The following is a 25,790-nucleotide window of genomic DNA, read 5'->3' as shown; positions in this document are numbered from 1 at the left end:
AAGGTCTTAGGAAGGGAAGACATGGGACATATGCAAAACAAGAGTTTGATGGTAATCTATGTGAAGGTAGAAAGCAACTCAACCGGGCTGTTCCCGTACAAACAATTCATCCACGTCTTTTGGACTCTGGCTTCTTTCTGTGAGAGAGAGTGTGAGAACGAAGCAAGCGGCGGTGGTGAGCACCTTCCAGCCACGAGGACCACCAGAGTTATTGGCTACAATTGTGTGAAGATCGTTTTGCTCTTCTTCTTCATCTGAACGACATACAAAAATAGTAAATCCCAACAAATTAGAGGAAATTTCGTCCTGGAATGAATATGGATTGTGATGCTAATTTATGAATAATGCTATTTGTATCATATTTATTGACCACTTATCGAATAGAAGTGACCCCATGTGAATCACGTGTATTTGGAAGGTGGTCAGTAAATATGGTACAACTAACAACACTAGTTTGTTGTACGTTATCAAGACACCTCTAGTATCTTCATCATCAGAGTCCTCAAGGAGCTCAATCAACCTAATCGGACTTTGTGCTGATCCACAGATGGTGGAGAGCAAGTACTCCTGGCTTATATTTCCTGATACATGGATAATAAGAATCTGTGGAAACCTGCACAAGCTGAATGCCAAACTCCTTTACCTGAAGAGAAGGTTTCGTAATTACAGAAACCATCACTTGATCGCCACCATCTAAGCGAACCTCCCCAATTTCCAGTGGCTTAACCATATCATGTCTTCTCCTTCACCTGGAATACCGTAGAATATTGGGCAATATATCCACTTCCGGCCCTTGGTCTTATTACTGACATTAGTAATTATTAGCTCAGGTGAACCTTTAGCAGAACGATTAGTGAACTCATTGGCGTACAATTTTGTATAGACAGCGAAGACCTTCAAGCCTTGAATTCTGTGATTATCAAGTAGAGGCACAGTAAAAGATATCGGGGACTTTGAACTTTTATGGCTGAACTGGCCTGGAACCTCATTCCCAGCAAAAAATGTGCTGAATATATATTTTTCATACATTCCCTAATATATACATATGCAATGTCAATGACAATAATACCAGTGAACTCTTTCTTTCCTATGATCATGAGAGAGAGAGAGAGAGAGAGAGAGAGAGAGAGAGAGAGAGAGAGAGAGAGAGACGCACCTGGACGGGACTCCAATCAGGGTTCCTCCAATTTCTTGACATCCAAGATCGTTTGCACATCCGAATGGGTGCCATGGATTCCAAGTTGGACAAGCCCAAAAGGTTGATCATTTCTGCATCAACACTTCCAATGGGTTCCAGCTTGTACTCATACTCCCACTCAACTAGGTTGTGATTGTTACCCAATACGGCAGAGTGATCTAGGAACCGAGAGCATTGATATGTTATTGTTTCCAATGATACGCAACCTCCCACGTTCAATTTGCCCAGTTTTGGTAACCCAAGAAGCGATTTGAGATTCTTACATCTCAAAAAAGAGAGTTCATGAAGCTTCGTAAAATCTTTGATGCAATTTGGTAGGACACAAATTGGATTGTTCCCTAGATTTAGTGTTCGCAATGAGGATAGATTACTAAATTCCCTAGGAAAGGCATCATTAGAAAGATTGCATCCTTGAAGACTTAAATCTACTAAAGAGCATGGTAAAGAACTCAAGATACATGAACTTCTTCCTGGCCTTAGTTCACCTATTGGAATTCCATCTGTATGAAGCTCTTTCAGAGATTCCATGTTCCTCAACATCTCAATTGAGAACTTAAGACTTGTGCAACCAGATATAATAAGTGTTTCAAGGAATTTTAGCATGCATATGTTCTCTGGAAGCATCTTAAGATTTTTGCAATCCTTCATACTCAAGTAAACAAGTCTCTCAGGGTTTCCAATGGATCCATGGACATAAATCAGGCTCACACAATCTGCAATAATAAGTTTCTCTAGTTTTGGGCAGAATGAGAAGTCACTGGTATCTGTAAGGGAATGAGAATGGCTGAGATCAAGAATCTTCAATGACGAAAAACACTGTGGGGAAAAAAATGAACAGAATTGTGGGGAGTTAATTGTTATGGATATATATAGATATTATAATATATATTTACGAAACTAAAAGCCAAATGAAAGTGAAAATTGAAAAGCATAGAGTAGCATACTTTTGTTCCTTTGAAGACTTGCCTCAAGCCGCTATATTGCATTTCAAGAACAATCAGGCTCCCCAAAGGAAAATCTGTGGGTATAGAATCCAAAGCAAACTTATTCCAACACAACCATCTTAATCCTGTACAAAATTCTGCATAAGATCCATTGAGTTGTACATGACTAAGATGGAGTAGTTCTAGTTTATGTGTCCTTGCAAATGTATTGGTTTCCAAGACTATCCCCGTTGAGTTTATGTGACTGTTTCTAGGGCTCATGTGCATGTCGGGGACAAGGCCTTCAATTGAATCTGTACCCTACAGAAGAAAGGGGAAAAACATTTGGAAAATATTTATAGATTAAAAACATATATGCGTGTACGACATTTTTCTTACATTCTTTGCTGTCAAGATATTGAAAGCATCCTTATGTTGCCACACTCTACTACGCTTCCAAGGTTTCTCTGATTCTAGGCGAATAATTTCTCTTCCCATTTCACGAATCATGTCATGCATCTGCACCTTGTCAAATTCATCAATTGTCACCAAACATCTATCAATAAGATTTTGAATGCCAACAATTGTATAGAAACCACATCCATCTAGTATTTTAACAATGTAATCTTTGTCCTTTCCAATAAAGAAACAAGCAATGTGGAGGAATAATTTTCGGTCATGGTCATATTGCAAAGTGTCATAGCTTACTCCTAGTTTATTTACTATTTCACCATTTGGAATGGCTTCTAACTTCTCCAATGCACTTTTCCATACATCTATACTATCCCCTAAGTACATAGAAGAACCTAAAACTTTAAGAGCTAATGGAAGTCCTCTGCAATGTTCCACTATTTTTTGCGAATATTCTATGTAACCTTCAATGGAAGGGTCCTGATCAAAAGCGTGCCAACTGAAAAGCTCCAATGCTTCCTTGTCACGCAAAGTTTCAACTTCACCCACCTTAGTAACTTGATGAGCCCTTAACAATCTTGCATGCCTAGTTGTTATTATGATTTTACTTCCTCGATAAAACTGATCTTTCATCCGAAATACTGCTTCTGATTGATCCCTACGATCCACATCATCGAGAAGGAGGAGAACCCTCTTAGAGCTTATGGCATCTCCAATCCCAGTTAATCCTTCACTAACATTGCTTATTTTCATTTTTCTCCCATTCAAAATATCAGAAAGAAGCTGTGTTTGTATTTGAACTAAGCCATTGGGTTGCTGCGAAACTGCGTTTATGTTTTCAAGGAAGCTGCTTCCTTCAAACCTTTCATAGTTTGAATTATAAACAAACTTTGCAATGGTTGTCTTCCCTATTCCACTCATGCCATAAATTACAAATATGCGAACATCATCTGATCCATCTTGTAACCATAAATTCAGTGCGTTGACTAGATCTAGAGAATGCCTTCCGATCATGTTGTAGAGAACACTTAGGCGTCTATGCCCTAGTTTTTCTCCTACCACTTGAACAATCTTGGCGATAAACTTTGACTCGTGTCTGAAAAGTTGCAATCCAAATGAAAAAAAATATATCAAACATCCTTGCAATTGTAACACCCCGACCCCAAATTTAACCCTTATTTAAATTATTTATTTATTAAGGGCATTTTAATTATTTATTTATTAAGGGCATTTTGGTCATATTCTTGACCGGAGAGAGTTTGGGGTAGTGACTAGTATTTTTGGATAGGTCGTACTGAGACGAGTCCGTAGACACGTAGTGGGCCCAATTCGGAGTTGGAACGAAGAAGTTACGAGCAAAACAAGTTCAGTGGCAAAATCGTAAATATTTCGAAGTTGTTTTTTTTAAAAACCCAGATTTCTCTCTCTCTCTCTCTCCTGCGAAAAAACCCAGAAATCCCTCCCCCCCCTTGCGACGACAGCGACTTCGTGTCGTCGCCACCGCCACCACACGCCGCCACTTGGGGCGGCACCGGTCCCGTTGGAACCACCACACTCCCTACTTTCCATTCCACCCCAGCGCCACCTCGATCCGCCACCGTGGTCGCCGGAATCAGCCACGAAAGGCAGCGGTTTGGACAGATTTTTACAAAACTTTCGACCCTTCGTTCTCTCTCATTTCTCCACCAAATTGGACGAGTAAGGTATGGTTTTCTACCTATTTTCCATGATCTAGCTGATGGTTTGGTAGGATTTCGTTAATTTTGAGCGTAGATTAACTGATTTCCAACTTAGGTTTTGGCCGGTTTTGGGTCTCCGATTCCGGCCACTTCCGGTCAGTTTTTGGGGTAAGCCCAAGAACAAAAGTGGCTCCAAATAGGGTGTTATACCTAGGGTAGAAGTCTTGGCCCGAGATGTTGAGATTTTCCGGCGAACCTTTATCGCTTTGGACACCCACATGCTGCCCGCGCGTGTGGCAGCGCGTGGACACTGTAGCATAGGGGCATTATTGTCCCAATGCGATCTCCTAGTTGTCACGAGTGCGTAGGATTTCGCGGATCTCAATTCGGACGTCGTTTGACTATCGAACGGATATCGCCTATCGGGCGTTATCCGGGTTCGATAGGTTGGGACCGTTGGATGGTCCCAAGTTTAATATATGTTAATCTAGGTATTTCTAGGATCGTGGAGGAATTCACGGATCGTGAATCGGAGCCCCGGATGTTCCGATTTAATAATTTAAAGTTTATATTTTATATTAACCGTTAGATCGTGCGATCGTGCGATCGTGCGATCGTGAGGATCCAACCATCTGATCTGAACCAAACTTGCAGGACAAGTGTCCTATACCTTATAGAACCCATAGGAACTTTCGGATCGGAGTTTGGAGGTCGTGGTCCCCGTGGGCCCGTTTGACCAGGGGTAGGGTAGTTTGACCCTTGGTTGACCGTGAGTCTCCCGGAGTAATCTCACCTTCCCAGGGGGATTATCTGGTGCTAGACTATGGTTGGGATTTACACAATATTAGAATTACTTTATAGTTATATATGGTTGTACAAGGGTACAACAGAGTCTAGAATGTCAGTTCGAGTGCTACCCGCACTACCTTAAGTACCTCCCCGGATCTTGGATTCACTACAAGTACCACCAAGTGAAAATTAGGTCCCACGTGGCGTAGGTTATCCGGCGTGCGGACAGACCCCATACGTGGCGTTGGTTGTACCGGCGTATGGGGAGATTTGTGATGTTATGTTCAGATCTCACGTGGCGTAGGTTATCCGGCGTTGAGACATGCCCCATACGTGGCGTTGGTTGTACCGGCGTATAGGGAGATTATGTGATACTGTGTTGAGGTCGCACGTGGCGTAAGTTATCCGGCGTGTCGACAGACCCCATACGTGGCGTTGGTTGTACCGGCGTGTGGGGAGATATGTGATATGACGTGCAGGTCTCGCGTGGCGTAGGTTATCCGGCGTTGAGACAGACCCCATACGTGGCATGGGTTGTACCGGCGTATGGGGAGATATTATGATAGTATGGTATGGTCGCACGTGGCGTAGGTTATCCGGCGTGTTGACAGGCCCCATACGTGGCGTTGGTAGTACCGGCGTATGGGGAGATTATGTGAAAGACAGAGAAATGAATTGAGGTATTGCCTATATGTGGAATTAGGTTTTACGGGAGAACTACGTGTGGCTTGATCCCTCAAGGAGGGTACGTAGGCAGCCTAAGGTGGTTAGGTGCAGCCGCAGACTAAATGTTAGTCTTAATTTGTATTTGAATCGTTTGGTAGTGGTTGAGAATTTTTGGAAGGCCGAAGGCCATGTATGTAAATTGCATGAATTTATATTGTGCATGCTGCCAGTTGGGAATATAAATTGTGTTTTTATGCAGGTATAAATTTTGGGAAATGTCCAATTTATATGGGAGACTCTGCCGAAATTTCGGCAGAAAGTCTCGGTCTTTAGTAAGTGGGCCCGGCATCGGGGTGATGTCAGGAATTTCAAAGGATTTGTCTCGGATTTTGGGAAAATTCGGGGCGGGTCCTTTCAGCAATAGTACAATCCGTCTAATTAATTATTGGACTTCAACTCTATTGTGAGAATTATCTTGCAAAAAAAATCGTTTTTGGATAGTAGAATTATCCTTACTTTTTTATTTTATTTATATTGAGGAAGATACATTTTAAAGTAAAACAAGCCATACAAAAATTCAGAAATATTATAATTAACACACCCTGAAAAAGTAAAAATAATATGAAATCTCCATTAGTAACTCGTCGGAAGGAGTTATATATACTTTCAATAATTAGTTTACAAAAAAGAAAAAGTCCATTTTCAGTATTTTAACTTTAGAAAGAGACTTGTAAATAAAAGAAATGGTAGGAAAGAAATTACGCATCGGCTTGATTTTTTAAGACCATCCCTGCCAAATCTGCAACCTCTGCAAGTGCCTCCCTCCATTCCTTCACTGTGTTCGACGGTTGGGTTTTTTGGTGTCTAGCAAATGCCTTTGCAAGACTTCCTGTCTGGTTCCGCACATCGGATGGATCCACGTCGCAGAAGACAGGTAAAACGACATGATCAGCTGAGAGCCGTTCACGGATCATGACGAGCTCGTCAAGGCACCATCTGGACGACGCGTAGTTTTTCGAGAACACAATAACTGAAGTTCGTGAGTGTTTGTTTGCTTTCTGCAGTTCGGGCTTGATACCTTCTCCTCTCTCGACTTCGTCGTCGTCTAGGAAAGTGCCGAAATCCAGCTTTGACAAGGGCCGTGTAGAGGTGGTCAGTGAAAGTCTTGCGAGTGTCTTCACCTCTGAAACTGAGGAACACGTGATAACGACAACATCGAGAAGTATTAGAAGAGGAGGTTTGTTGAGTTGCTCTCACAAGTGCCATGGATGAGGCTAACGTAGACCACAGAAACAGAGTGTCCCTTAATCTTCAATGTCCTCCTTTCACGCTGTGACCTTTGTTACTCTGTTTTCCTTGAGTTTAACGTTATGGGTTCCCTTGTTTGGGGCTTTGGTCTTCTTTTTTGGGCTTTTGGCACCAAAACCATATTAAATTCATGGCCCCAGTAGCAAGTGGCGGTGATGATCACCTTCCAGCCACGGTGGCTGCCAGTGTTGCTGCTGCCTGTCGTGGCTGCAATTGTTTGATCATAATGTTTCTCTTCTTCTTTGTCTGACAATGTAAATGCAAAATAACAGAAAATCCCAACAAATTAGATGAAACTTAATAGTCGGAGTAAAATCAAATGAGTTAATAAACAACACACCTGTCGTATCTTCATCATCAGAGTCATCATAAGAAATTAAAAATGACGTCATAAAGTTGTATGTATTCTTTAATTTCTTACTAGATGATATTATGTTTTATTTTTTTGGTGGTCTCAAACGAGAAGGGGCAAAACAGAGACAAAATCAAAGGAATATAAACAGAGTTAAGTTAGATTCAATGCGCTAAAACCTTTCACAATTTAAAATACCAAACTTAGAACTTAGACCCCTTTACATATTATATCTCCTTCATTTTCACAATTTAAAAAAAATTTCACAAAATATATCAACAGAACAGATGCAGATGCTAATCTCACAATCTGGGTTGGGCCACTTCAGTTTTCCAGCCCAAAGACATGTTAAAACTGAACAAATGGGGTCAATAAAAATATCTCCGAAGAAGATGCATTTGATGCTACGATATGACATTGGATGTATGCAAAAACAAATAGTCTGCTGTTGAGATGTACAAAAAATTCATCCGGGGCTTGTGGACGGTCGCTTCTTTCTGCGTGAGAGAGAAGACAGCTACATTTTCATACCAACAGGACAACAGAAACAAGCTGCGAGCACCTTCCAGCCACGGAGGCCGCCGGAGTTATTGCTGCCTGTAGTGGTTGCAACTGTGATATCATCCTGTTGCTCTTCTTCTTCGTCTGGTAAACATACAAAACGAGAGAAAACCTCCTCTAGAAAACATATAAACAAGACAAGTGAAAATCCCAACAAATTAGAGATATTTGGAAATATAGATTCATTTATTATTTTGTTTTATATTTGGAAATAGTTGGAGTAAAATTATGAAATGCGTCAATAAAACATCACACCTCTCTTATCTTCTTCATCAGAGTCCCCAAGGCGCTTATTATACCATATTCGATCATCATAAGAAGAATCTGTGGAAATACTCATCATATTATGATTCTCTTCTTGTTGCACCTGCACAAGTTGGATGCCCAACTCCTTTACCAGAAGCCCAGATTTCATAATTACAGAAACAACCACTTCATCCCCACCTTGTAACTGATCATCCTCCAAATTCCAGTGGCTTAACCATATCATGTCTTCTCCTTCACCTGGAATACCGTAGTGTGATGGGCAATACGCCCCCCTCAGACCGTTGCTCTTATTTTTTACTATTATATGTGACAAATACTTGTGGTGGATAATAGGAGAATCATAGTCAGCATTCACATAGACAACAAAGACAATCAAGCCTCGAGTTCTGTGATTATCACGTAATGGCACAGTAAAAGATATTGAGGACCCTCTGCTTTTATGGCTGAATTGGCCTGGAACCTCATTCCCACCAAAAAATGTGCTGAATATACCATATTCGTACAGTCCCTATATATGGATGCAATGAAAATGACATTATTAGTCAACTCTTTCCTGCGATCATATGTGAGAGAGAGAGAGAGAGAGAGAGAGAGAGAGAGAGGCGCACACCTGGATAGGAATTGGATCATCCTCTTGTAAATTTCTGTATAATGCGTACATCCGTATGGGTGCAATGGATTCCAACAAGTTGCACAATCCCAAGAGGTTGATCATTTCTACATCTACACTTCCAATGGGTTGTAACTTGTACCTGTACTCCCAATCAAGTAGGTTGTAGTTGCAAGACAATCTGGTACAGCCTTCCCAGGATAAACGGGGGTATTGATACGTTATTTTTTCCAATGATATGCATTCGGTGATATCCAAGTCGCTTAGTTTTGGTAACCTGAGAAGCGATTTGAGACTTGTACACTTGTAAAAAGAGAGTTCATGGAGCCTTGTTAATCCTTTGATACAATTTGGCAGGCAACCAATTGGATTATTCCCTAGATTTAGTCTCTGCAATGAGGACAAATGACTAAAATCCATAGGAAAGGCATCATCCGAAAGATTGCACCCCCAAAGACTTAATTCTACTAAAGAGCATGGTAAAGAACCCAAGATACTCGAACTTCTTTCTTGCCATAATTCACTTATCGGAATTCCATCTGTCTCAAGCACTTTTAACGAGTCCATGTTCCTCAACATCTCAATTGATAACTCCTTTAGATTTGAGCAACCAGATATAATAAATGTTTCAAGTGATTTTAGCATACAAATGTTCTTGGGAAGCATCCTAATCTTTTGAAAATCTTTCATATTCAAGTAAATAAGTCTCTCTAGGTTTCCAATGGATTCATGGACATAAATCAGGCTTGTGCAGTCTACTAGAACCAATTTCTCTAGATTTGGGCAATATGAGAAGTCAATGGTTTCTGTAAGGGAATGAGAACGGCTGAGATCAAGGATCTTCAAGGACGGAAGATACTGTAGGGGAAAATGTACAGAAGAAAATAATGCGGGGAGTTAATTGTTATAAATATATAATTTGTTATCAAACTAAAAGCCTAATGAAAATGAAAAAGAAATTGAAAAGAGTAGAGAGTAACATACTTTTGTTCCCTTGAATACTTGTCTCAGACCGCTGTATTGCATTTCAAGAATAATAACGCTTTCCAAAGGAAAATCAACGGGTATAGAATCCAAAGGAAACTTAGTCCAACACAACCATCTTAGTTCTGTACAAAATTCTGCATAAGATCCGTCAAGTTGTACATGACTAAGATGGAGTAGTTTTAGTTCCCGCATCCTTGAAAATGCATTGGTTTCCAAGACTTTCTCATTTGAGTTTATAGCAGGGCACATGTGCATGTTGAGGACAAGACCTTCAATTGTTTCCGTACCCTACAAAAGAAAAGGAGAAAAACATTTCGAAAATATTTACAAGAAGAAAAACATATATGTGTACATAGAACGCATATTTCTTACATTCTTTTCCGTCAAGATTTTGAAAGAGTCCTTATGATGCCATACTCTACTACGCTTCCAAGGCTCCTTTGATTCTAGGCGAACAATTTCTCTTCCCATTCCACGAATCAGGTCATGCATCTGCACCTTGTCCCATCCATCAATAATCACCAAACATCTATCGATGAGATTTTGAATGCCAACAATTGTATAGAAATCACATCCATCTAGTATTTTAGCAATGTAATCTTTGTCCATTCCGATAAAGAAACAAGCAATGTGGAGGAATAATTTTTGGTCATGGTCATCTTGCAAACAGTCATAGCTTACTCTTAGTTTATTTATTATTTCACCATTTGGAATAACTTCTAACTTCTCCAATGCACTTTTCCATAGACATACACTTTCCCCCAACAAAGAAGAACCTAAAACTTTGAGAGCTAATGGAAGTCCTCCGCAATGATCGACTAGCTTCTCTGAATATTCTTTGTAATCTTCAACAGGATGGTCTTGGCCAAAAGCGTGCCAACTGAAGAGCTCCAATGATTCTTTTTGAGTCAAAGTTCCAACTGCATACACCTCAGTAATTTGATGAGCCTTTAACAATCTTGCACGCCTAGTTGTTATGATGATTTTACTTCCTGGATAAAATCGATCTCTCACTTGAAATACTGCATCTAATTGGTCCATATGATCCACATCATCGAGAACAAGAAGAACCCTTTTAGAGCTTATTGCATCTTCAATCTTAATTAATCCCTCACTGATATTGCTTATTTTCATTTTTCTTCCATTCAAAATATCAGAAAGAAGTTGTGTTTGTATTTGAACTAAGCCATTGGGTTGCTGTGAAACTTCTTTGATATTTTCAAGGAAGCTGCTTCCTTCAAATATTCTAAAGTTTGAATTGTAAACAGTCTTTGCGATGGTTGTTTTCCCTATTCCACTCATCCCATAGATTACAAGTATGCCAACATCAGTTGACCTCCGTTGTAACCAGAAATTAATTCTTTCGACTCCTGAATGCATTCCAACCAAGTTGGGAGCAACACTCAATGGTGTGCGACTTAGTTTGTCTCCAATCACTTTAACTATTTTCTTGATGAACTTTGACTCATACCTAAAAAATTGCAATAAAAATGAAAGAGAATTCATTTCATATACTTGAGTTATAAAATACCATGGAAATAAGTTCAGAAAGTTAGAAGGTACAAATATATAATAGATGAGTGCTGAAAGAGTTAGATAGAACTTAAAACTATGTTTGCAATAACAGCTGGATAATAGGTATTTCTCTGTCCCGGATGCCTTTAGAAGAATCTGGATTGCTGAGGGTGTCTTGAGTGTTTTTGTGGATGTGTTTTTATCAATAATTTTTATTTTATTTTATTTGAAAGGACAGAATCTACCAAAATTTTGAACTACATTTAATAACGAGATACTAATTCAGTTGCAACCAAATAAAGAAACTAATTCAGTTGGTAGTAGGAATGAAATTTACCCATTAGCTTGATTTTGCAAGACCATCCCTGCCAGATCTGCAACCTCTGCAAGTGCCTCCCTCCATGCCTTCACCTTCTGCAGCGGTTGAGTTTTTTGGTGTCTAGCAAATGCCTTTGCAAGACTTCCTGTCTGCTTCCTCACATGGGATGGATCCACATCGTAGAAGACAGGTAAAACGACATGGTCATCTGAGGTCCTCTTGCGTTCAAGGATCATCACCAGCTCGTCAAGGCACCATCGGGACGACGCGTAGTCTTTCGAGAACACAATGACAGAAGTTCGTGAGTGTTTGATTGCTTTCTGCAGTTCGGGCTTGATACCTTCTCCTCTCTCGACTTCATCGTCGTCTCGGAAAGTGTGAAATCCGGCGCTGACAAGGGCCGTGTAGAGGTGGTCAGTGAAAGTCTTGCGAGTGTCTTGGCCTCTGAAACTCAGGAACACGTGATAACGACAATATCGAGAAGCATTAGAAGAGGAGGTCTGTGGATCAGCTGCTTTAACAAGAGCCATGGATATCGACGACTTGAGGAGGTCAAGAACAAACTAGCGTTTGCTGGTGTCTGTGATGAGCTGTGGAAAATTAATTTTAAGCTTCAATTGAAAGCCAAGCATGTTATGATGAATTGCCGAATTCAATGAATGAAAAAGACAGCCTACCCATAACCCCATTGACTTGACTTGAAAAGCGATTAGGCTAACATAGCACACAGAAAATTCATGTTCTCTCAAATGTCTTCATTTAACAATGACCATAATGTCACATAACAGTGATTAAATACCAAAATTAATTTCTCATTGGCTGAAGTCTCTTCATCTTATCACGTCCAATTCCTTACACTTGACTCCAAAAGAATTAATGTCATTGTTGTAACAATTTCTCTATTAGGTTATTAGTCCTCGTCTTGCCTCCAACCCTGAATTCTGCATTTAGAGAAAATTCTACCCAAGTATAATAAGTAAGTAGGGTAGTTCTTGGGAAGTTCATAATGATCGCTTTCATGGTTGATAATGAAGGATTTGATATCAAAGCCTGCATACTTTTCTTGGTCTATCAGCTAGATAAGCCTACCCACCTTATACAAAGACTTGTAAAACTCATCAAACCCGTTTTTTTTTTTTTTTTTTCCTATCAAATGATAGGAATATCATTGATAAGTTAGAAGACTCGATTACAATAGCCACATAACCAATCGCTTGAAACTCATATTTAGACTCAAATAAGACCTAATAAGGGTTTTAATGGGAGTACAAAAGATAATAACAGCTATGATACACCCATATCAATAAGGGTAAAAGATAATCATGACTATGGTACTCTCCCCAATGGAATACAAAAGATTATCCAACACGTTCATGCTCTAGTTTCGTACTGATTTTGAAGTGATGATTAAAAGGGAATTGAAACTTGCTTACTTATCTATTTACTGTCCGTGTGTCTATTTGACTGTGTTTTGGCTTTCAATTTCGATGCACGCCATATGCGGGTCAGTTTCTGTCTTGTATGATACTCGATCGAGATTGCAAGGCTAGTCATGCATCAATCTCACCTTTTTCCACATCAGTTTTGGCTTCTTTTTCTTTGATATTTCTTCAACTTCAAGAATCTCTCAAGTGGGTCATCCTCCATTTGACTATCGAATGGCTATAACTTAAGGCAGCCTTTCAGGGAAAAAAAGAAAAAGAACAAAGACTTATGATTTCATCGACTTGATTAAGAGTCGTTTCTACAACAGATCCAAAATCATTTTTGGCATAATCTTCATCTTAGTGCGTGGAATAGATTCATGATAATGATATAATCAATACGAAACCCCCTCATTTATGGGACGGCTAATTAGTCTAGAAGAAGAGTATGATCAACCCCTTCAATCTAATGGGTTTTCTTAATTACACTTCAAGCAATCTTTCACTCTACAGATTGTGATAAATTTTTGTAACCAACCTTCAAATGTCGCTTTTAAACAATAAATTAAAACTTGTTTATCTTTATAATATTGAAAGATGCTCTAAAATTCGTATCCAAATGATGAAATTGCAAAATTACAAAGCAAGCCACGTTACAAATCTGCTTTTTTATTTTTTATTTTTTATTTTTATTTTTTTATTTTTTTATTTTTTTTTCTGAACGGGCCGAGTGAATCTAATTATAAAAACGTAGAATATTTAAGCTTTACTAAGTATGAGGTCTCAAGTTCATATTAGTCAAAGATGCTCAAGCGTGTATGCTCCATTTGGGACTAATAAGTCAAAAAACGTCGCCTAACCCAGTCAGTTGCTGCTCCAACAAATACCACTCTTTACATTATTTTTCTTGAACTTATTTGTTTAGGGACTAATTAGGCGATTAGTTCAACATAATCAAAAATTAAGTAGGCGTATTACTCTGTTTTTACTCTGTGACCTTTGTTACTCTGCTTTCTTTGAGTTTTACGTTATGGGTTCCGTTGTTTGGGGCTTTGGTCTTCTTTTTTGGGCTTTTGGAACCAAGACCATATTAAATTCATGGCCCCAGTAGCTGATGGTTTTGTTACAGTGGTCAAAAGCATAAGATAGGCATAGAAACCAAATCAGATTGGGCCATGATCCATGGGTGTGCTGAGCATTTCTGCTAGTGCAAGAAGAATGGGTGTGTAAAGGAGATTTGTTAGGAACTTAGTCTAGGGTCCTCAACTCTATTATTCAAGTTGCTATAACTTTCAAAATGGAACGCTCTGGCATCGTTTTTCCATTTATTAATCACTATTTCGTTGTCTACAGATTTATTCTCTGAAAAATTAACATACTAAGAGAATGTTCTTGATATGCATTGACTGTTCTTGATATAGAACTAAACATATGGTACTGAGATTTTTAATGCGCTTGAGATTTGAGCTCTTTTCAGCACCTGTCGTAAATTAATTTTATAAAATGAGCAGCTCAAAGAATCAAAAGAGAACATTGCATTGCGTGATACATATTCGAAGAAGATCGATGCATTTGATGCTACGAAATGAAATAGGTCTCTAGGAAGGAAAACATTGGATATATGCAAGAAACAACTGTATGCAGTTCGGGTACAAAGTTTATCCACGGCTTGTTGACTGTCGCTTTTTTTTGTGTGAGAGAGAAGACCGGGCGATGAGAGAAAGCGTGAGAAAGAAGCAAGCTGCGGAGATGAGCACCTTCCCCTTCCAGCCACGGAGGCCGCCGGATTCATTGCTGCCTGTCGTGACTGCAATTGTCTGATCATAATGTTGCTCTTCTTCTTTGACTGAAACAAAATAAAAAATTCCAGAAAATCCCAACAAATTAGAGGAAACTTAATAGTTGGAGTAAAATCAAATGCGTTAATAAACAACACACCCGTTGTATCTTCATCATCAGAGTCCTCAAGGATCTTATTAAACCAAATGGGATCTTGTATTCGTTTATTTCTGCGGAAAAGCAAGTATACTCCTGGCTGATAAGAAGAATCTCCACTCTTGACAGATGGATAATAAGAAGAATCTGTGGAAACAGTCATCATATTAGTATTCCCTTCTTGCAGGTGCTGCACAAGCTGGATGCCAAACTCCTTGACCTGAAGCCAAGGTTGCATAATTACTGAAACAACCACTTCATCGCTACCATCTAAGTGAACCTCCGGCTCCTTCAACTTCCAGAGGCTTAACCATATCATGTCTTCTCCTTCACCTGGAATACCGTAGCATCGTGGGCAATAGATCCACTTCAGACCCTTGCTCTTATTTTTTACTCTAGTAATTATTGGCCCGGGTAAAGCTCTACCAGAATGATGAGCATACAATTTTGTATAGACAACGAAGACCTTCAAGCCTTGAATTCTGTGATTGTCAAGTAATGGCACGGTAAAAGATATCGGGGACTTTGTACTTTTATGGCTGAACTGCCCTGGAACGCAAAAAATGTGCTGAATATACCTTTTTCATATAGCCCCTGTAAATCACAATATTATAAGTAAACTCTTTACTATGATCATGAGAGAGAAAGAGAGAGACAGAGACAGAGAGATGCGCACCTGGACGGGATTCCAATCATCCTTTTCTGACATCCACATTCGTTTGCGCATCCGAATGGGTGCCATGGATTCCAAGTTTGACAAGCCCAAAAGGTTGATCATTTCTGCATCAACACTTCCAATGGGTTCTAGCTTGTACGTATACTCTCTCTCAACTAGTTTGCGATTGTTCCACAATATGGTATGTCTGCGCGACCGAAAGCTTTGATATGTTATTTTTTCCAATGATACACAATCTACTACTTCCAACGTGCCCACTTTTGGTAACTCCTCAAGCAATTTCAGACTCTTACATTGCGAAAAAGAGAGTTTCTTGAGCCTAGTTAAACCTTTGATACAATTGGGCAGGCTACAAATTGGATTGTCCCCTATATTTAGTCTTCGCAATGAGGATAGATTATTAAATTCCCTTGGAAAGGCATCATTCGAAAGATTGCACCCCCGAAGACTTAAATCTACTAAAGAGCATGACAAAGAACTCAAGATACATGAACTTCTTCCAGGCCTTAGTTCACCTAATGGAATTTCATCTGTCTCAAGCACTTTCAGAGATTCAATGTTCCTCAACATCTCAATTGATAACTCATTAAGACTTGTGCAACCAGATATAATAAGTGTTTCAAGTAATTTTAGCATACATATGTCCTCTGGAAGCATCTTAAGATTTTTGCAATCCTTCATATTCAGGTAAACAAGTCTCTCAAGGTTTCCAATGGATCCATAAATCAGGCTCACACAGTTTACAAGAATAAGTTTCTCTAGATTTGGGCAGAATGAGAAGTCAGTGGTTTCTGTAAGGGAATGAGAATGGCTGAGATCAAGAATCTTCAATGATGGAAGACACTGTTGGGGGAAAGATGTACAAAAGCAAAAAATGTGGGAAGTTAATTGTTAATAGATATAGAATTTTTTATGAAACGAAAAGCTTAATGAAAGTGAAAATTTAAAATAATAAAAAAACCGAAAAGCATAGAGTAACATACTTTTGTTCCTTTGCAAACTTGCCTCAAGCTGCTATATCGCATTTCAAGAACAACCAGGCTCCTCAAAGAAAACTCGGTGGGTATAGAATCCCAAGGAAACTTAGTCCAACACAACCATCTTAATCCTGTCCAAAATTCTGCATAAGATTCATTAAATTGTACATGACTAAGATGGGTAGTTTTAGTTCCCGCATCTTTGCAAATGCATTGGTTTCCAAGACTATCTCATTTGAGTATATGAGAATGTTTGTAGGGCACATGTGCATGTCTAGAACAAGACCTTCAATTGTTTTCGTACCCTACAAAATAAAGGGGAAAAACATTTGGAAATATTTTAGAAGAATAAAAACAAATATGTATACAAATAACGCATATTTCTTACATTCTTTTCTGTCAAGATTTTGAAAGAGTCCTTATGATGCCATACTCTACTACGCTTCCAAGGCTCCTTTGATTCTAGGTGAACAATTTCTCTTCCCATTCCACGAATCAGGTCGTGCATATGCACCTTGTCCCATCCATCAATTGTCACCAAACATCTATCGATAAGATTTTGAATGCCAACAATTGTATAGAAATCACATCCATCTAGTATTTTAACAATGCAATCTTTGTCCTTTCCGATAAAGAAACAAGCAATGTGAAGGAATAATTTTCGGTCATGGTCATCTTGCAAAGAATCGTAACTTACTCTTAGCTTATTTACTATTTCACCATTTGGAATGGCTTTTAATTTCTCCAATGCACTTTTCCATACACCTATACTTTCCCCCAACAACGAAGAACCTAAAACTTGAAGGGCTAATGGAAGTCCTCCGCAATGATCGACTAGCTTCTCTGAATATTCTATGTAATCTTCAATGGGATGGTCTCGGCCAAAAGCGTGCCAACTTAAGAGCTCCAATGATTCTTTGTTATCCAAAGTTTGAACTGCATGCACCTTAGTAACTTGATGAGCCTTTAACAATCCTGCACGCCTAGTTGTTATGATGATTTTACTTCCTGGATAAAACTGATCTTTCATTCCAAGCACCACATCTAATTGGCTAATATGATCCACATCGTCGAGAACAAGAAAAACCCTTTTAGAGCTTATCGCATCTTGTATCTCAGTCATTCCCTCACTAACACTCTGTATTTTTACTTTTCTCCCATTCAAAATGTCAGAAAGAAGTTGCTTTTGTATTTGAACTAGGCCATTAGGTTGCTGTGAAATTTCTCTAATGTTTTCGATGAAGCTGCTTCCTCCAAATCTTTCAAAGTTTGTATTATAAAGAGACTTTGCAATGGTTGTCTTCCCTATTCCGCTCATGCCATAAATTACAAGTATGCCGACATCATCTGATCCATCTTGTAACCATAAATTAAGTTCGTGGACTCGAGAATGCATTCCGATCATGATGTGGGGAACATTTAGGGGTCTACGCCTTAGTTTTTCTCCTATCACTTGAACAATCTTGTTGATAAACTTTGACTCGTATCTGAAAAGTTGCAATCCAAATGATAAAAATATATCATACATCCTTGCAATAGTACAATCCGTCTAATTAATTATTGGAATCCAACTATATTGTGAGAAGTTTTAAAATACGCCAAGGAGAAATAATTATATTATCCTTGCAAAACCAAAACCAACTGCCAAGGAGATAATAATTATACTATCCTTGCCCCAAAATAAAAAATCACTAAATATCTCAAGAAATTACCCTTGATTTTGTAAGACCATCCCTGCCAGATCTGCAACCTCTGAAAGTGCCTCCCTCCATTCCTTCTCTTTGTTCGATGGTTGGGTTTTTTGGTGTCTAGCAAATGCCTTTGCAAGACTTCCTGTCTGCTTCCGCACATCGGATGGATCCACGTCGTAGAAGACAGGTAAAATGACATGGTCAGCTGAGATCCTCTTGTGTTCAAGGATCATGACGAGCTCGTCAAGGCACCATCTGGACGACGCATAGTTTTTCGAGAACACAATAACAGAAGTTCTAGAGTGTTTGATTGCTTTCTGCAGTTCGGGCTTGATACCTTCTCCTCTCTCGACTTCATCGTCATCTCGGAAAGTGCGAAATCCAGCGTTGACAAGAGCCGTGTATAGGTGGTCAGTGAAAGTCTTGCGAGTGTCTTTGCCTCTGAAACTCAGGAACACGTGATAACGACAACATCTAAAAGCTTTAGAAGAGGGTGTTTGCTGAGCTGCTCTCACAAGTGCCATGGATGAGGTGTTGTGAACAAGCGAACTGTCTGAGTGGAAATTAAATCTTCTATCAAGTTTTGAGGTTCTTACTTTCTTCCTGGATTGCATAAACAAGCAGCTTGTGAATGACCAAATGAAATTAAGGATCATCCATCCATTGACTTAAAAAGCAATTATTTTGGGTCAAGCAAATGACATCATTATGTGTTTTTTTTTCTCCTTAAGATAAAAAAAGGGAGAAAGTAACATAAAAGGACAATACGATTTGGAGACTTATTTGTCTTTCAAAAGGTGAGTAACGGCATGACAAATTCTAGGTTCACACCATGCCATTGCCAGGAAACCTCTGCCTAGATCACTTCGATCTTTGCTGGATCCAAATGTTGGACTTCGGATCTTCTGTAACCTTTTTTTTATTTTTTATTTTTATTTTATACTCTTTATGGAATTTGGGTGGTAGTTATGGCTACACCTGAACCCGCACGATTAATAATTGAGTAATTTTTGAGTAAACCCGTTATGACCTGTTTAATAAACGGGCGAGTTTCAGGTCAACCCGCCAACCCATTTAAATACCCACTAACCTGTTTAAATTTTGTTAGATTATAATAAATATTACCATTTTACAAGGATCCTTGGTGGAGTAGTGGTAATCTGTTCGGCTTTAAGGAAAGAGGTCATGGGTTCAAAACCCCTTGGCTTCTTCTCTCTAGTTAAACTCTGAGCCCAAAAACGATGACAGAAGCTATGAAGCCACCGATGTAGAAAGTAAAGACGACAGTGTACTACGATGGTCTATGTTACTCTACTGTCCGGGTAAGTTGTACTAACCACGTTAGTTTGTTCCATTAAGGACATATAATATTGCTTTACCACACCGTGAACTTAAAAGTATCGTCGTATTTATTCGCTTTATACGTGTGACCTTATCTGTAAACCGACGTCTTAGTTTTTATTGATTTTTAAGATTTAATTTTTGGGTTTTTTGTAGCCTATGATGGTAGATCAACAGAATAACAAGAATTGTAAAAATCACGACGGTTTATATAGAAAACCATCTTAACAAAAAAATTAGAATGAAATCTTACCATTGGGAATTTTGTTCCTCATCATAATCGAATCACTAATGTGAGAGAGAATTTTTTAGAAGTTGAAGATGTATGTGTCTTTGTGTCTTTGAGATACACAAAGGCACATACACGTCAAAATCCAAAAAATTTGCCGCTAAAATTTAACGACAGAACATTTGCTTTCAGAAAGACAGTTTTTTAGAAGTTGATGATGTTTACTTGTTTGTGTCTTTCAGATACACAAACGCGCACACACATCAACATCCAAACTATTGCCTCCAAAGAGGTGAGATACACAAAGGCACATACATGTCAAAATCCAAAACATTTGCTTTCATAAAGACAATTTTTTAGAAGTTGATGATGTGTGCTTGCTTGTGTCTTTCATATACACAAACGCGCACACACATCAACATCCAAACTGTTGCCTCCAAATAGGTGAGATAGAACCAAGGCCTGAAGTGAGGACGGCAGCCAAGGGCAAGAAGAAGTTGGAACCCTAATTGAAAACTGAAAGTGAAGGAACGCATGAAAAACCCATACTTATACAAATAATCTTCAATATCCATGTCGGTTCTATTACAAGAAGCGAAGTCTAATTAAAATAATCCACGTTGGTATAAATACAAATAACCACGTTGTTTTTGTAAACTAAATTCATCGACTTTTAAAACAAACAACGTCGGTTATACATAAAATGACAACGTGGTAACTTACAATATCACTTCTTCAAAAGTAAACGTTTCAAAAGTAAACGTTTGACATGTGGTGCCCAGAGAACCACGTCATTTTTGGAATACCAAAAGTCAACTGGCTTTATTACTAACCACGTTTTTTCTACTATTATAACGTCGTGGTAAGTACATACTAGGGCGATTTTTGATAGAACCGTCATCATATTGATCTTTGGGACAATATAAAACCTTTTTCGTCACCTGACGTAAACTTTTACGTTCTCTCTAACCGATAAAAAATTTCAGTTTCTTCTTAGTTTCCCTCTCATTTCCCAAAAGCTGCGTGTCTAATTCTCACTCTTTTCCTTGTCTTCGTCTGCAAAACTCCAAAGTTTACTTCCAAAGAAAACTTTCTTTGCAAGCCAAAGGTATTTTCTCACTCTCTTTTTCTTTTTTCAATATCATTTGAATTTTTTATTTTATTTTAAAGAACGAGTCTGGAAACAAGACTCCTTTCAAAAGGATGAAATCTTTCATGGTTTGGATAAAATACCTAGTCCCTCAGTCTCAGGTGCTGTGAGGACGACCGTTTTGTCTTGTATTTGACATTTTTACTCACACACCACGATAGTAATTAAATTCCTGCTATTTCAAAAATAACGTTTGTCTAGAACTTAGTCTAGGAAACAATAACTGCAGAATAATTCATTTTGGAAACAAAAAATGGAAATCGCATCGTTTATTAAGATAAAATCGTCGTCTTATTTGAAACAAACGTGGGAGACAGAAATCTGGGCGGTTTTTTATTAATCAACTCATAATAAGACGACGGTTTTATCTTATTTGCATCGTTTTAATTCTCTTACCATGAAGTATTTGCACATCCCCGTTTCTATAGATTATCACGATTTTTTTTTTTTTTTTGTTTTTTTTTTTTTGTCGACGTCTGAACTTTGGTATTATGTCATTGTTTTTACTTAACCGTCGTTGTTTTGCTTGCAGTTGTTATTTCTCTCCAAAAATGGTTTCAAAATTTTAAAGTAAGGAGGCTCCAGTATTGAAAGGTCGAAGCAAGGACCTTGCAGTTTCAAAGGCACAAATGAGTGAAGCCAAATCTGTTCAAAGCAATCCTATAAAGAAGATGAGATTTACTTCAACCTCCGAGGAAGGCCCAAGCTCTGCAATATTTGATGAGGAAACTCAGGAATACGTGATAACGAGAAAGTTTGAAATCCAGAAAGTTTCTCCTCTCTCGACTTCATCGTCGTATCGGAAAGTTTGAAATCCGGTGTTGACAAGAGCTGTGAATAGGTGGTCAGTTAAAGTCTTGCGAGTGTCTTGGCCTCTGAACTTCAGGAACACGTGATAATTAACGACAATATCGAGAAGTAGTGGAAACAGAGGAGGTTTGTGGATCGGCTGCTCTCACAAGTGCCATGGAGGTTTGTGAACAAGTAAACTGCCTGGATGGATTGTATAAACAAGCAGCTTGTGAACGTAGTCTGAAATATCGGTGGTACTCATCATATTATGACTCTCTTGTTCCACCTGCACAAACTGGATCCCCAACTCATTTACCTGAAAGCAATGTTTTATATCTACTGAAACCACCACTTGATCGCCACTTTCTAAGTGCTCATCCTTAAACTTCCAGTGGCTTAACCATATCATGTCTTCTCCTTCATCTGGAATACCGTAGTGTGTTGGTGAATAGTCCCACTTTAGACCCTCGCTCTTATTTCTGACTCTAATCATCACACCCATAAGCACAAAATAACGGCTCATACTATACCACTCATAGTAAGGAAAATCAGAGCCAAAACACTCATAGACAGCAAAGACGTTCAAGCCTTTAATTCCGTGATTATCAAGCAAAGGCACGGCAAAAGATATTGAGGACCCTTTACTTTTATGGCTGAATTGGCCTGGAACCTCATTCCCACCAAAAAATGTGCTGAATATACCATCCTCATACAGTCCCTATATATATGCAAGGGAAATGACAATATTAGTCACCAAAAATTATCTTAAGATTTCTTATTCTGAAAAATTATTTTTCATACTAAAAGCCTATAAAATTATCTAAAATTCACAAGAATTAAATTAAAAATTAGAAAAATACAACAAAATTTCATATGAACTCCTTGTGACATTCTCTAACCCAACTCGTTATTTTCTCTCCTCTCTGAATCCCAACCCTATTCAACTCAGAGCCCGTTCAATATGGGCTGGCCTGGCCCGGCCCATTGGTGATCCCTACTTTGATGTGCTTGTTAGGTTTGCTTTAATTTCCTCCTTCATATGTCATGAAAGTTATGTTCCTATTTGCACAAATTGATTAATTTTATTCCTTTACTCTGGATAGGGGACACAATGTGATGCTGGTGCACAAGCTGATGGCGACCCTGAACTTTTACCAGCAATTACTGAAAGAATTTTTTGGGGCATCTCATACTCCATACATGAATCTTTTAAATGTGTGCTTATATGGTTATATCCAATCTTTAAGAGTTCATGTAGTTCAAAACAAAAAATGCAATCAAATTGCATTTTCAATCGTTTATGTATCTGCCTAAGTGGGCTTGAAACTTAAACATGAATTTTGCAGGAGAGGAGCAATATTTAAAAGGCTAAAAACTCAATAATAGAAAAATCCAGACAACTAAATATCCTTAGAATTTAAACAATACTAATGTCATTCATAATTAAAACAAATAAGATTTTTACGTCTAGAACTAATAGACTATAATCTATATAATATACCAATTAATATGAACAAAATTCATGTCAATTATACAATTAGCTTACCAAAATTCATATCAAATATGAACAAAATCCATATCAATTACACAATTAATCTAACAAAAGTCAATGCCAATTAATCTAACAAAAAGTACATGTGATTTGGACGTAACGAGATAAAAGTACATGTGATTACAAGTTCGGAGTAATTTTTGGTCAACTTTTCAAAGCACAAATGAGTTTGAATGATTTTTTGAAGTTAGCCCAATTGACACGTGGGGCGAGTTAATCAACGATTTAAATAAGAAAAACAAAACTGAAAAATCAATGTTTTGGTCAATATATCCTTGATTGGGCATAAAAATCTAAATCGGCGCCAGGGAATGTTTTCTGATTTAATATTTGTTTAAGCTCTGATCGGCCCCAACTGCTTTGTTTTGAACTTGGCGCCAGGCATCCAGCTCACTTCAGCCTTTTCCAGCAATCCACATGTGCAAAAGATCATTGGCTTTCAGAACCTGGGGTGGGTTAAAGCCATATATTAAAAAGAGAATTGGGCTTGAGTAATAAGTCCAATCATGGCCCAATCACAGAATTAGAAGCCCCTTTGTTGTAAACAGAAACTGAATGGGCTTGGGTCCAATGAATAGTCAAAATAACAGGAACGCTCTAGCATACTTGTTCCAGTTATTAATCTAAATATATTGCTAGTGTTGTAAAGAAGAATGGGTGAAGTCCACATGCTCTAACATTCAAGTTCAACACAAAATCAAACCACACACCCACCAAATCAAACCACACACCCACCAAACCAAACCACACACCTACCAAACCAAATCACACACCCACCAAACCAAGCCATTTGCTTTGCCTATAAATAGGCATTATATTTGCTTGTAATGTAAGATGAAATGAGAGAAGATGAAGGGAAGGAAGAAAGAGGGTGAGTGTGTGAAGAGAAAGAGAGCAAAGAGAAATTCTCCTAGAGAGAAAATTCAGTGAGCATACATATTGTAAATACTAAAGTTGTAGCCCTATTATGTTATGAATGAAAGGTTACTGCTGCTGCTCTCCGAGGACGTAGGCATAGCCGAACCTCGTTAAATGCTATGTCTCATCTACTTTACGTGCAGCTCAATATTCGCACATATCCCAGTTCATTTTATAACACGTTATCAGCACGAGAAGCTCTCAGGGATAATTTTTGTGCTGCACTATTATCTATACTACTAACCATTATGTTGATGTAAGGAAGAAAAGTAGTGGAGAAGTTGTGGTCTGCTAGAGAGATATACGAGCAAACCAACTGGAAGGATAAGCTCCCTGCCTCTTACTTTTTCTATTATTTTATTATTTCTCCACACAATTTAATACTCATACTAACATCCAAAGCTAGTGAAATTTGCAGGTGAAAAGAAAAAAGCCAACATGATATGTCTAGCTTTCACTAATATATCAGTATAATAATATTATATTATTTGATTGTGGTGTTGATATGAACCCACAAATAATTGTCTTTACTTTATCCATATATATGGTAATTATATGGACTGTTTCACCTCCTATATTTTTTTGTGGTGGTTTTATCCACACACTTATTTTATTTACTGTATGGTGTAGGTTTATTACCCATACAACATTATCTATTTAAAAGGGTGGTGCGGGTTTATCGTCCACGCCTTTACTTTTATTTAAATGTATGGAGCAGAATTAGTGCACATACAAGCACGTTTACTTTATCGCAAATTTACTTTTACTTAAAGTATGATGTGGAATTAACCCTCATACTTTATGAATTTACTTTACCGCACATTTAATTTTATTTAAGGTATGGTGCGGAATTAACGTCCATACAACAAGCAATTTAATTTATGAATTTACTTTACCGCACATTTAATTTTATTTAAGGTATGGTGCGGGATTAACGTCCATACAACAAGCAATTTAATTTATGAATTTATTTTACCGCACATTTACATTTATTTAAAGTATGGTGCGGGATTAACGTCCATACAGCAAGCAATTTAATTTATGAATTTATTTTACCGCACATTTACATTTATTTAAAGTATGGTGCGGGTTTATCGTCCATACCAGTAATTTATTTTATGGATTAATTGTGTTGTATGATGAGTTTTTACAGTATGCAGATCAGGACCAGAAGTTCCTTGATCCTCATCATACAATTACATCAGGACTTGAAGATCCTTGATGATGATATTGATATGAGAACTGGCAGTCTCTCCGGTACTATACTTGTAAACAAGAGATCGGACTTGAAGATCCTTGATCCTTGACATGTAAATAAGGACCTAGAGTTCCTTGATGATGTAACAGGACCGTATTGGTTAAAAGTGCCGTACACATGAATAATAACTGTACTGGCAAATGTACTGCACACATGAATAGATATGTATTCATGACTTGATGAATAGTACTATTCACATGAATAGTGACGTATGCATAAATATTAACCATTTTGGGTAAACCGTCACTATATACAAAAAGGA

General features: G+C 38.2%; 5 protein-coding genes and 1 pseudogene across 5 annotated transcripts in view; all 6 read right to left on the bottom strand.

The window, feature by feature from the left end:
- Positions 1–78: 78 nt before the first annotated feature.
- Positions 79–7,339, bottom strand: LOC117618205 (annotated as a pseudogene).
- Positions 7,340–7,471: 132 nt separating this feature from the next.
- LOC117619453 lies at positions 7,472–8,320 on the bottom strand. Its single transcript, XM_034349417.1, has 2 exons — positions 8,143–8,320; positions 7,472–8,004 (listed from the first exon to the last, which is right to left on the bottom strand). The coding sequence occupies exons 1-2, from the start codon at positions 8,300–8,302 to the stop codon at positions 7,844–7,846; spliced, it is 321 nt and encodes a 106-aa protein (XP_034205308.1). The 5' UTR covers positions 8,303–8,320; the 3' UTR covers positions 7,472–7,843.
- On the bottom strand, positions 8,305–12,170 carry LOC117618204 (disease resistance protein RUN1-like). Its single transcript, XM_034347807.1, has 6 exons — positions 11,604–12,170; positions 10,124–11,222; positions 9,749–10,039; positions 8,765–9,622; positions 8,472–8,662; positions 8,305–8,338 (listed from the first exon to the last, which is right to left on the bottom strand). The coding sequence occupies exons 1-6, from the start codon at positions 12,113–12,115 to the stop codon at positions 8,305–8,307; spliced, it is 2,985 nt and encodes a 994-aa protein (XP_034203698.1). The 5' UTR covers positions 12,116–12,170.
- A 2,497-nt stretch (positions 12,171–14,667) lies between these two features.
- LOC117618202 lies at positions 14,668–15,466 on the bottom strand. Its single transcript, XM_034347806.1, has 2 exons — positions 14,948–15,466; positions 14,668–14,855 (listed from the first exon to the last, which is right to left on the bottom strand). The coding sequence occupies exons 1-2, from the start codon at positions 15,261–15,263 to the stop codon at positions 14,668–14,670; spliced, it is 504 nt and encodes a 167-aa protein (XP_034203697.1). The 5' UTR covers positions 15,264–15,466.
- Positions 15,467–16,823: 1,357 nt separating this feature from the next.
- Positions 16,824–18,812, bottom strand: LOC117619834 (disease resistance protein RUN1-like). The gene is made up of 2 exons (XM_034349879.1): positions 18,310–18,812; positions 16,824–18,084 (listed from the first exon to the last, which is right to left on the bottom strand). The coding sequence occupies exons 1-2, from the start codon at positions 18,810–18,812 to the stop codon at positions 16,938–16,940; spliced, it is 1,650 nt and encodes a 549-aa protein (XP_034205770.1). The 3' UTR covers positions 16,824–16,937.
- Positions 18,813–21,963: 3,151 nt separating this feature from the next.
- Positions 21,964–25,790, bottom strand: part of LOC117618201 (disease resistance protein RUN1-like) — a 13,032-nt gene continuing 9,205 nt past the window's right edge. Inside the window, exon 6 of the mRNA XM_034347805.1 lies at positions 21,964–22,518. Within this exon, the coding sequence (XP_034203696.1) occupies positions 21,964–22,518 (555 nt within the window). The remainder of the gene's footprint in view (positions 22,519–25,790) is intronic.

The sequence above is a fragment of the Prunus dulcis genome, chromosome 2, assembly GCF_902201215.1.
Source record: "Prunus dulcis chromosome 2, ALMONDv2, whole genome shotgun sequence".
In the NCBI taxonomy this organism is placed as follows: Eukaryota; Viridiplantae; Streptophyta; class Magnoliopsida; order Rosales; family Rosaceae; genus Prunus; species Prunus dulcis.
The sequence above is the reverse complement of the archived record's forward strand: the minus strand, read 5'-3'. Positions and strand labels throughout refer to the sequence as shown.

Bases quoted from the DNA above. Each gene is read 5' to 3' on its own strand.
- LOC117619453 (XM_034349417.1), bottom strand. From the start codon at position 8,302: ATGAAATCTGGGCTTCTGGTAAAGGAGTTGGGCATCCAACTTGTGCAG. The intron at 8,005-8,142 runs GTGTGATGTTTT...TATGTTTTCTAG, and splicing joins TGATGAAGAAGATAAGAGAG to AGGAGGTTTTCTCTCGTTTT.
- LOC117618204 (XM_034347807.1), bottom strand. From the start codon at position 12,115: ATGGCTCTTGTTAAAGCAGCTGATCCACAGACCTCCTCTTCTAATGCT. The intron at 10,040-10,123 runs GTAAGAAATATG...TTTCTTTTGTAG, and splicing joins AAATCTTGACGGAAAAGAAT to GGTACGGAAACAATTGAAGG. The intron at 8,339-8,471 runs GTATTTGTCACA...GAGGATGATCAG, and splicing joins TCTCCTATTATCCACCACAA to TTACAAGGTGGGGATGAAGT.
- LOC117618202 (XM_034347806.1), bottom strand. From the start codon at position 15,263: ATGATATGGTTAAGCCTCTGGAAGTTGAAGGAGCCGGAGGTTCACTTA. The intron at 14,856-14,947 runs GTGTGTTGTTTA...ATTTTGTTTCAG, and splicing joins TGATGATGAAGATACAACGG to TCAAAGAAGAAGAGCAACAT.
- LOC117619834 (XM_034349879.1), bottom strand. From the start codon at position 18,812: ATGGCACTTGTGAGAGCAGCTCAGCAAACACCCTCTTCTAAAGCTTTT. The intron at 18,085-18,309 runs GTAATTTCTTGA...GCAACTTTTCAG, and splicing joins ATGGTCTTACAAAATCAAGG to ATACGAGTCAAAGTTTATCA.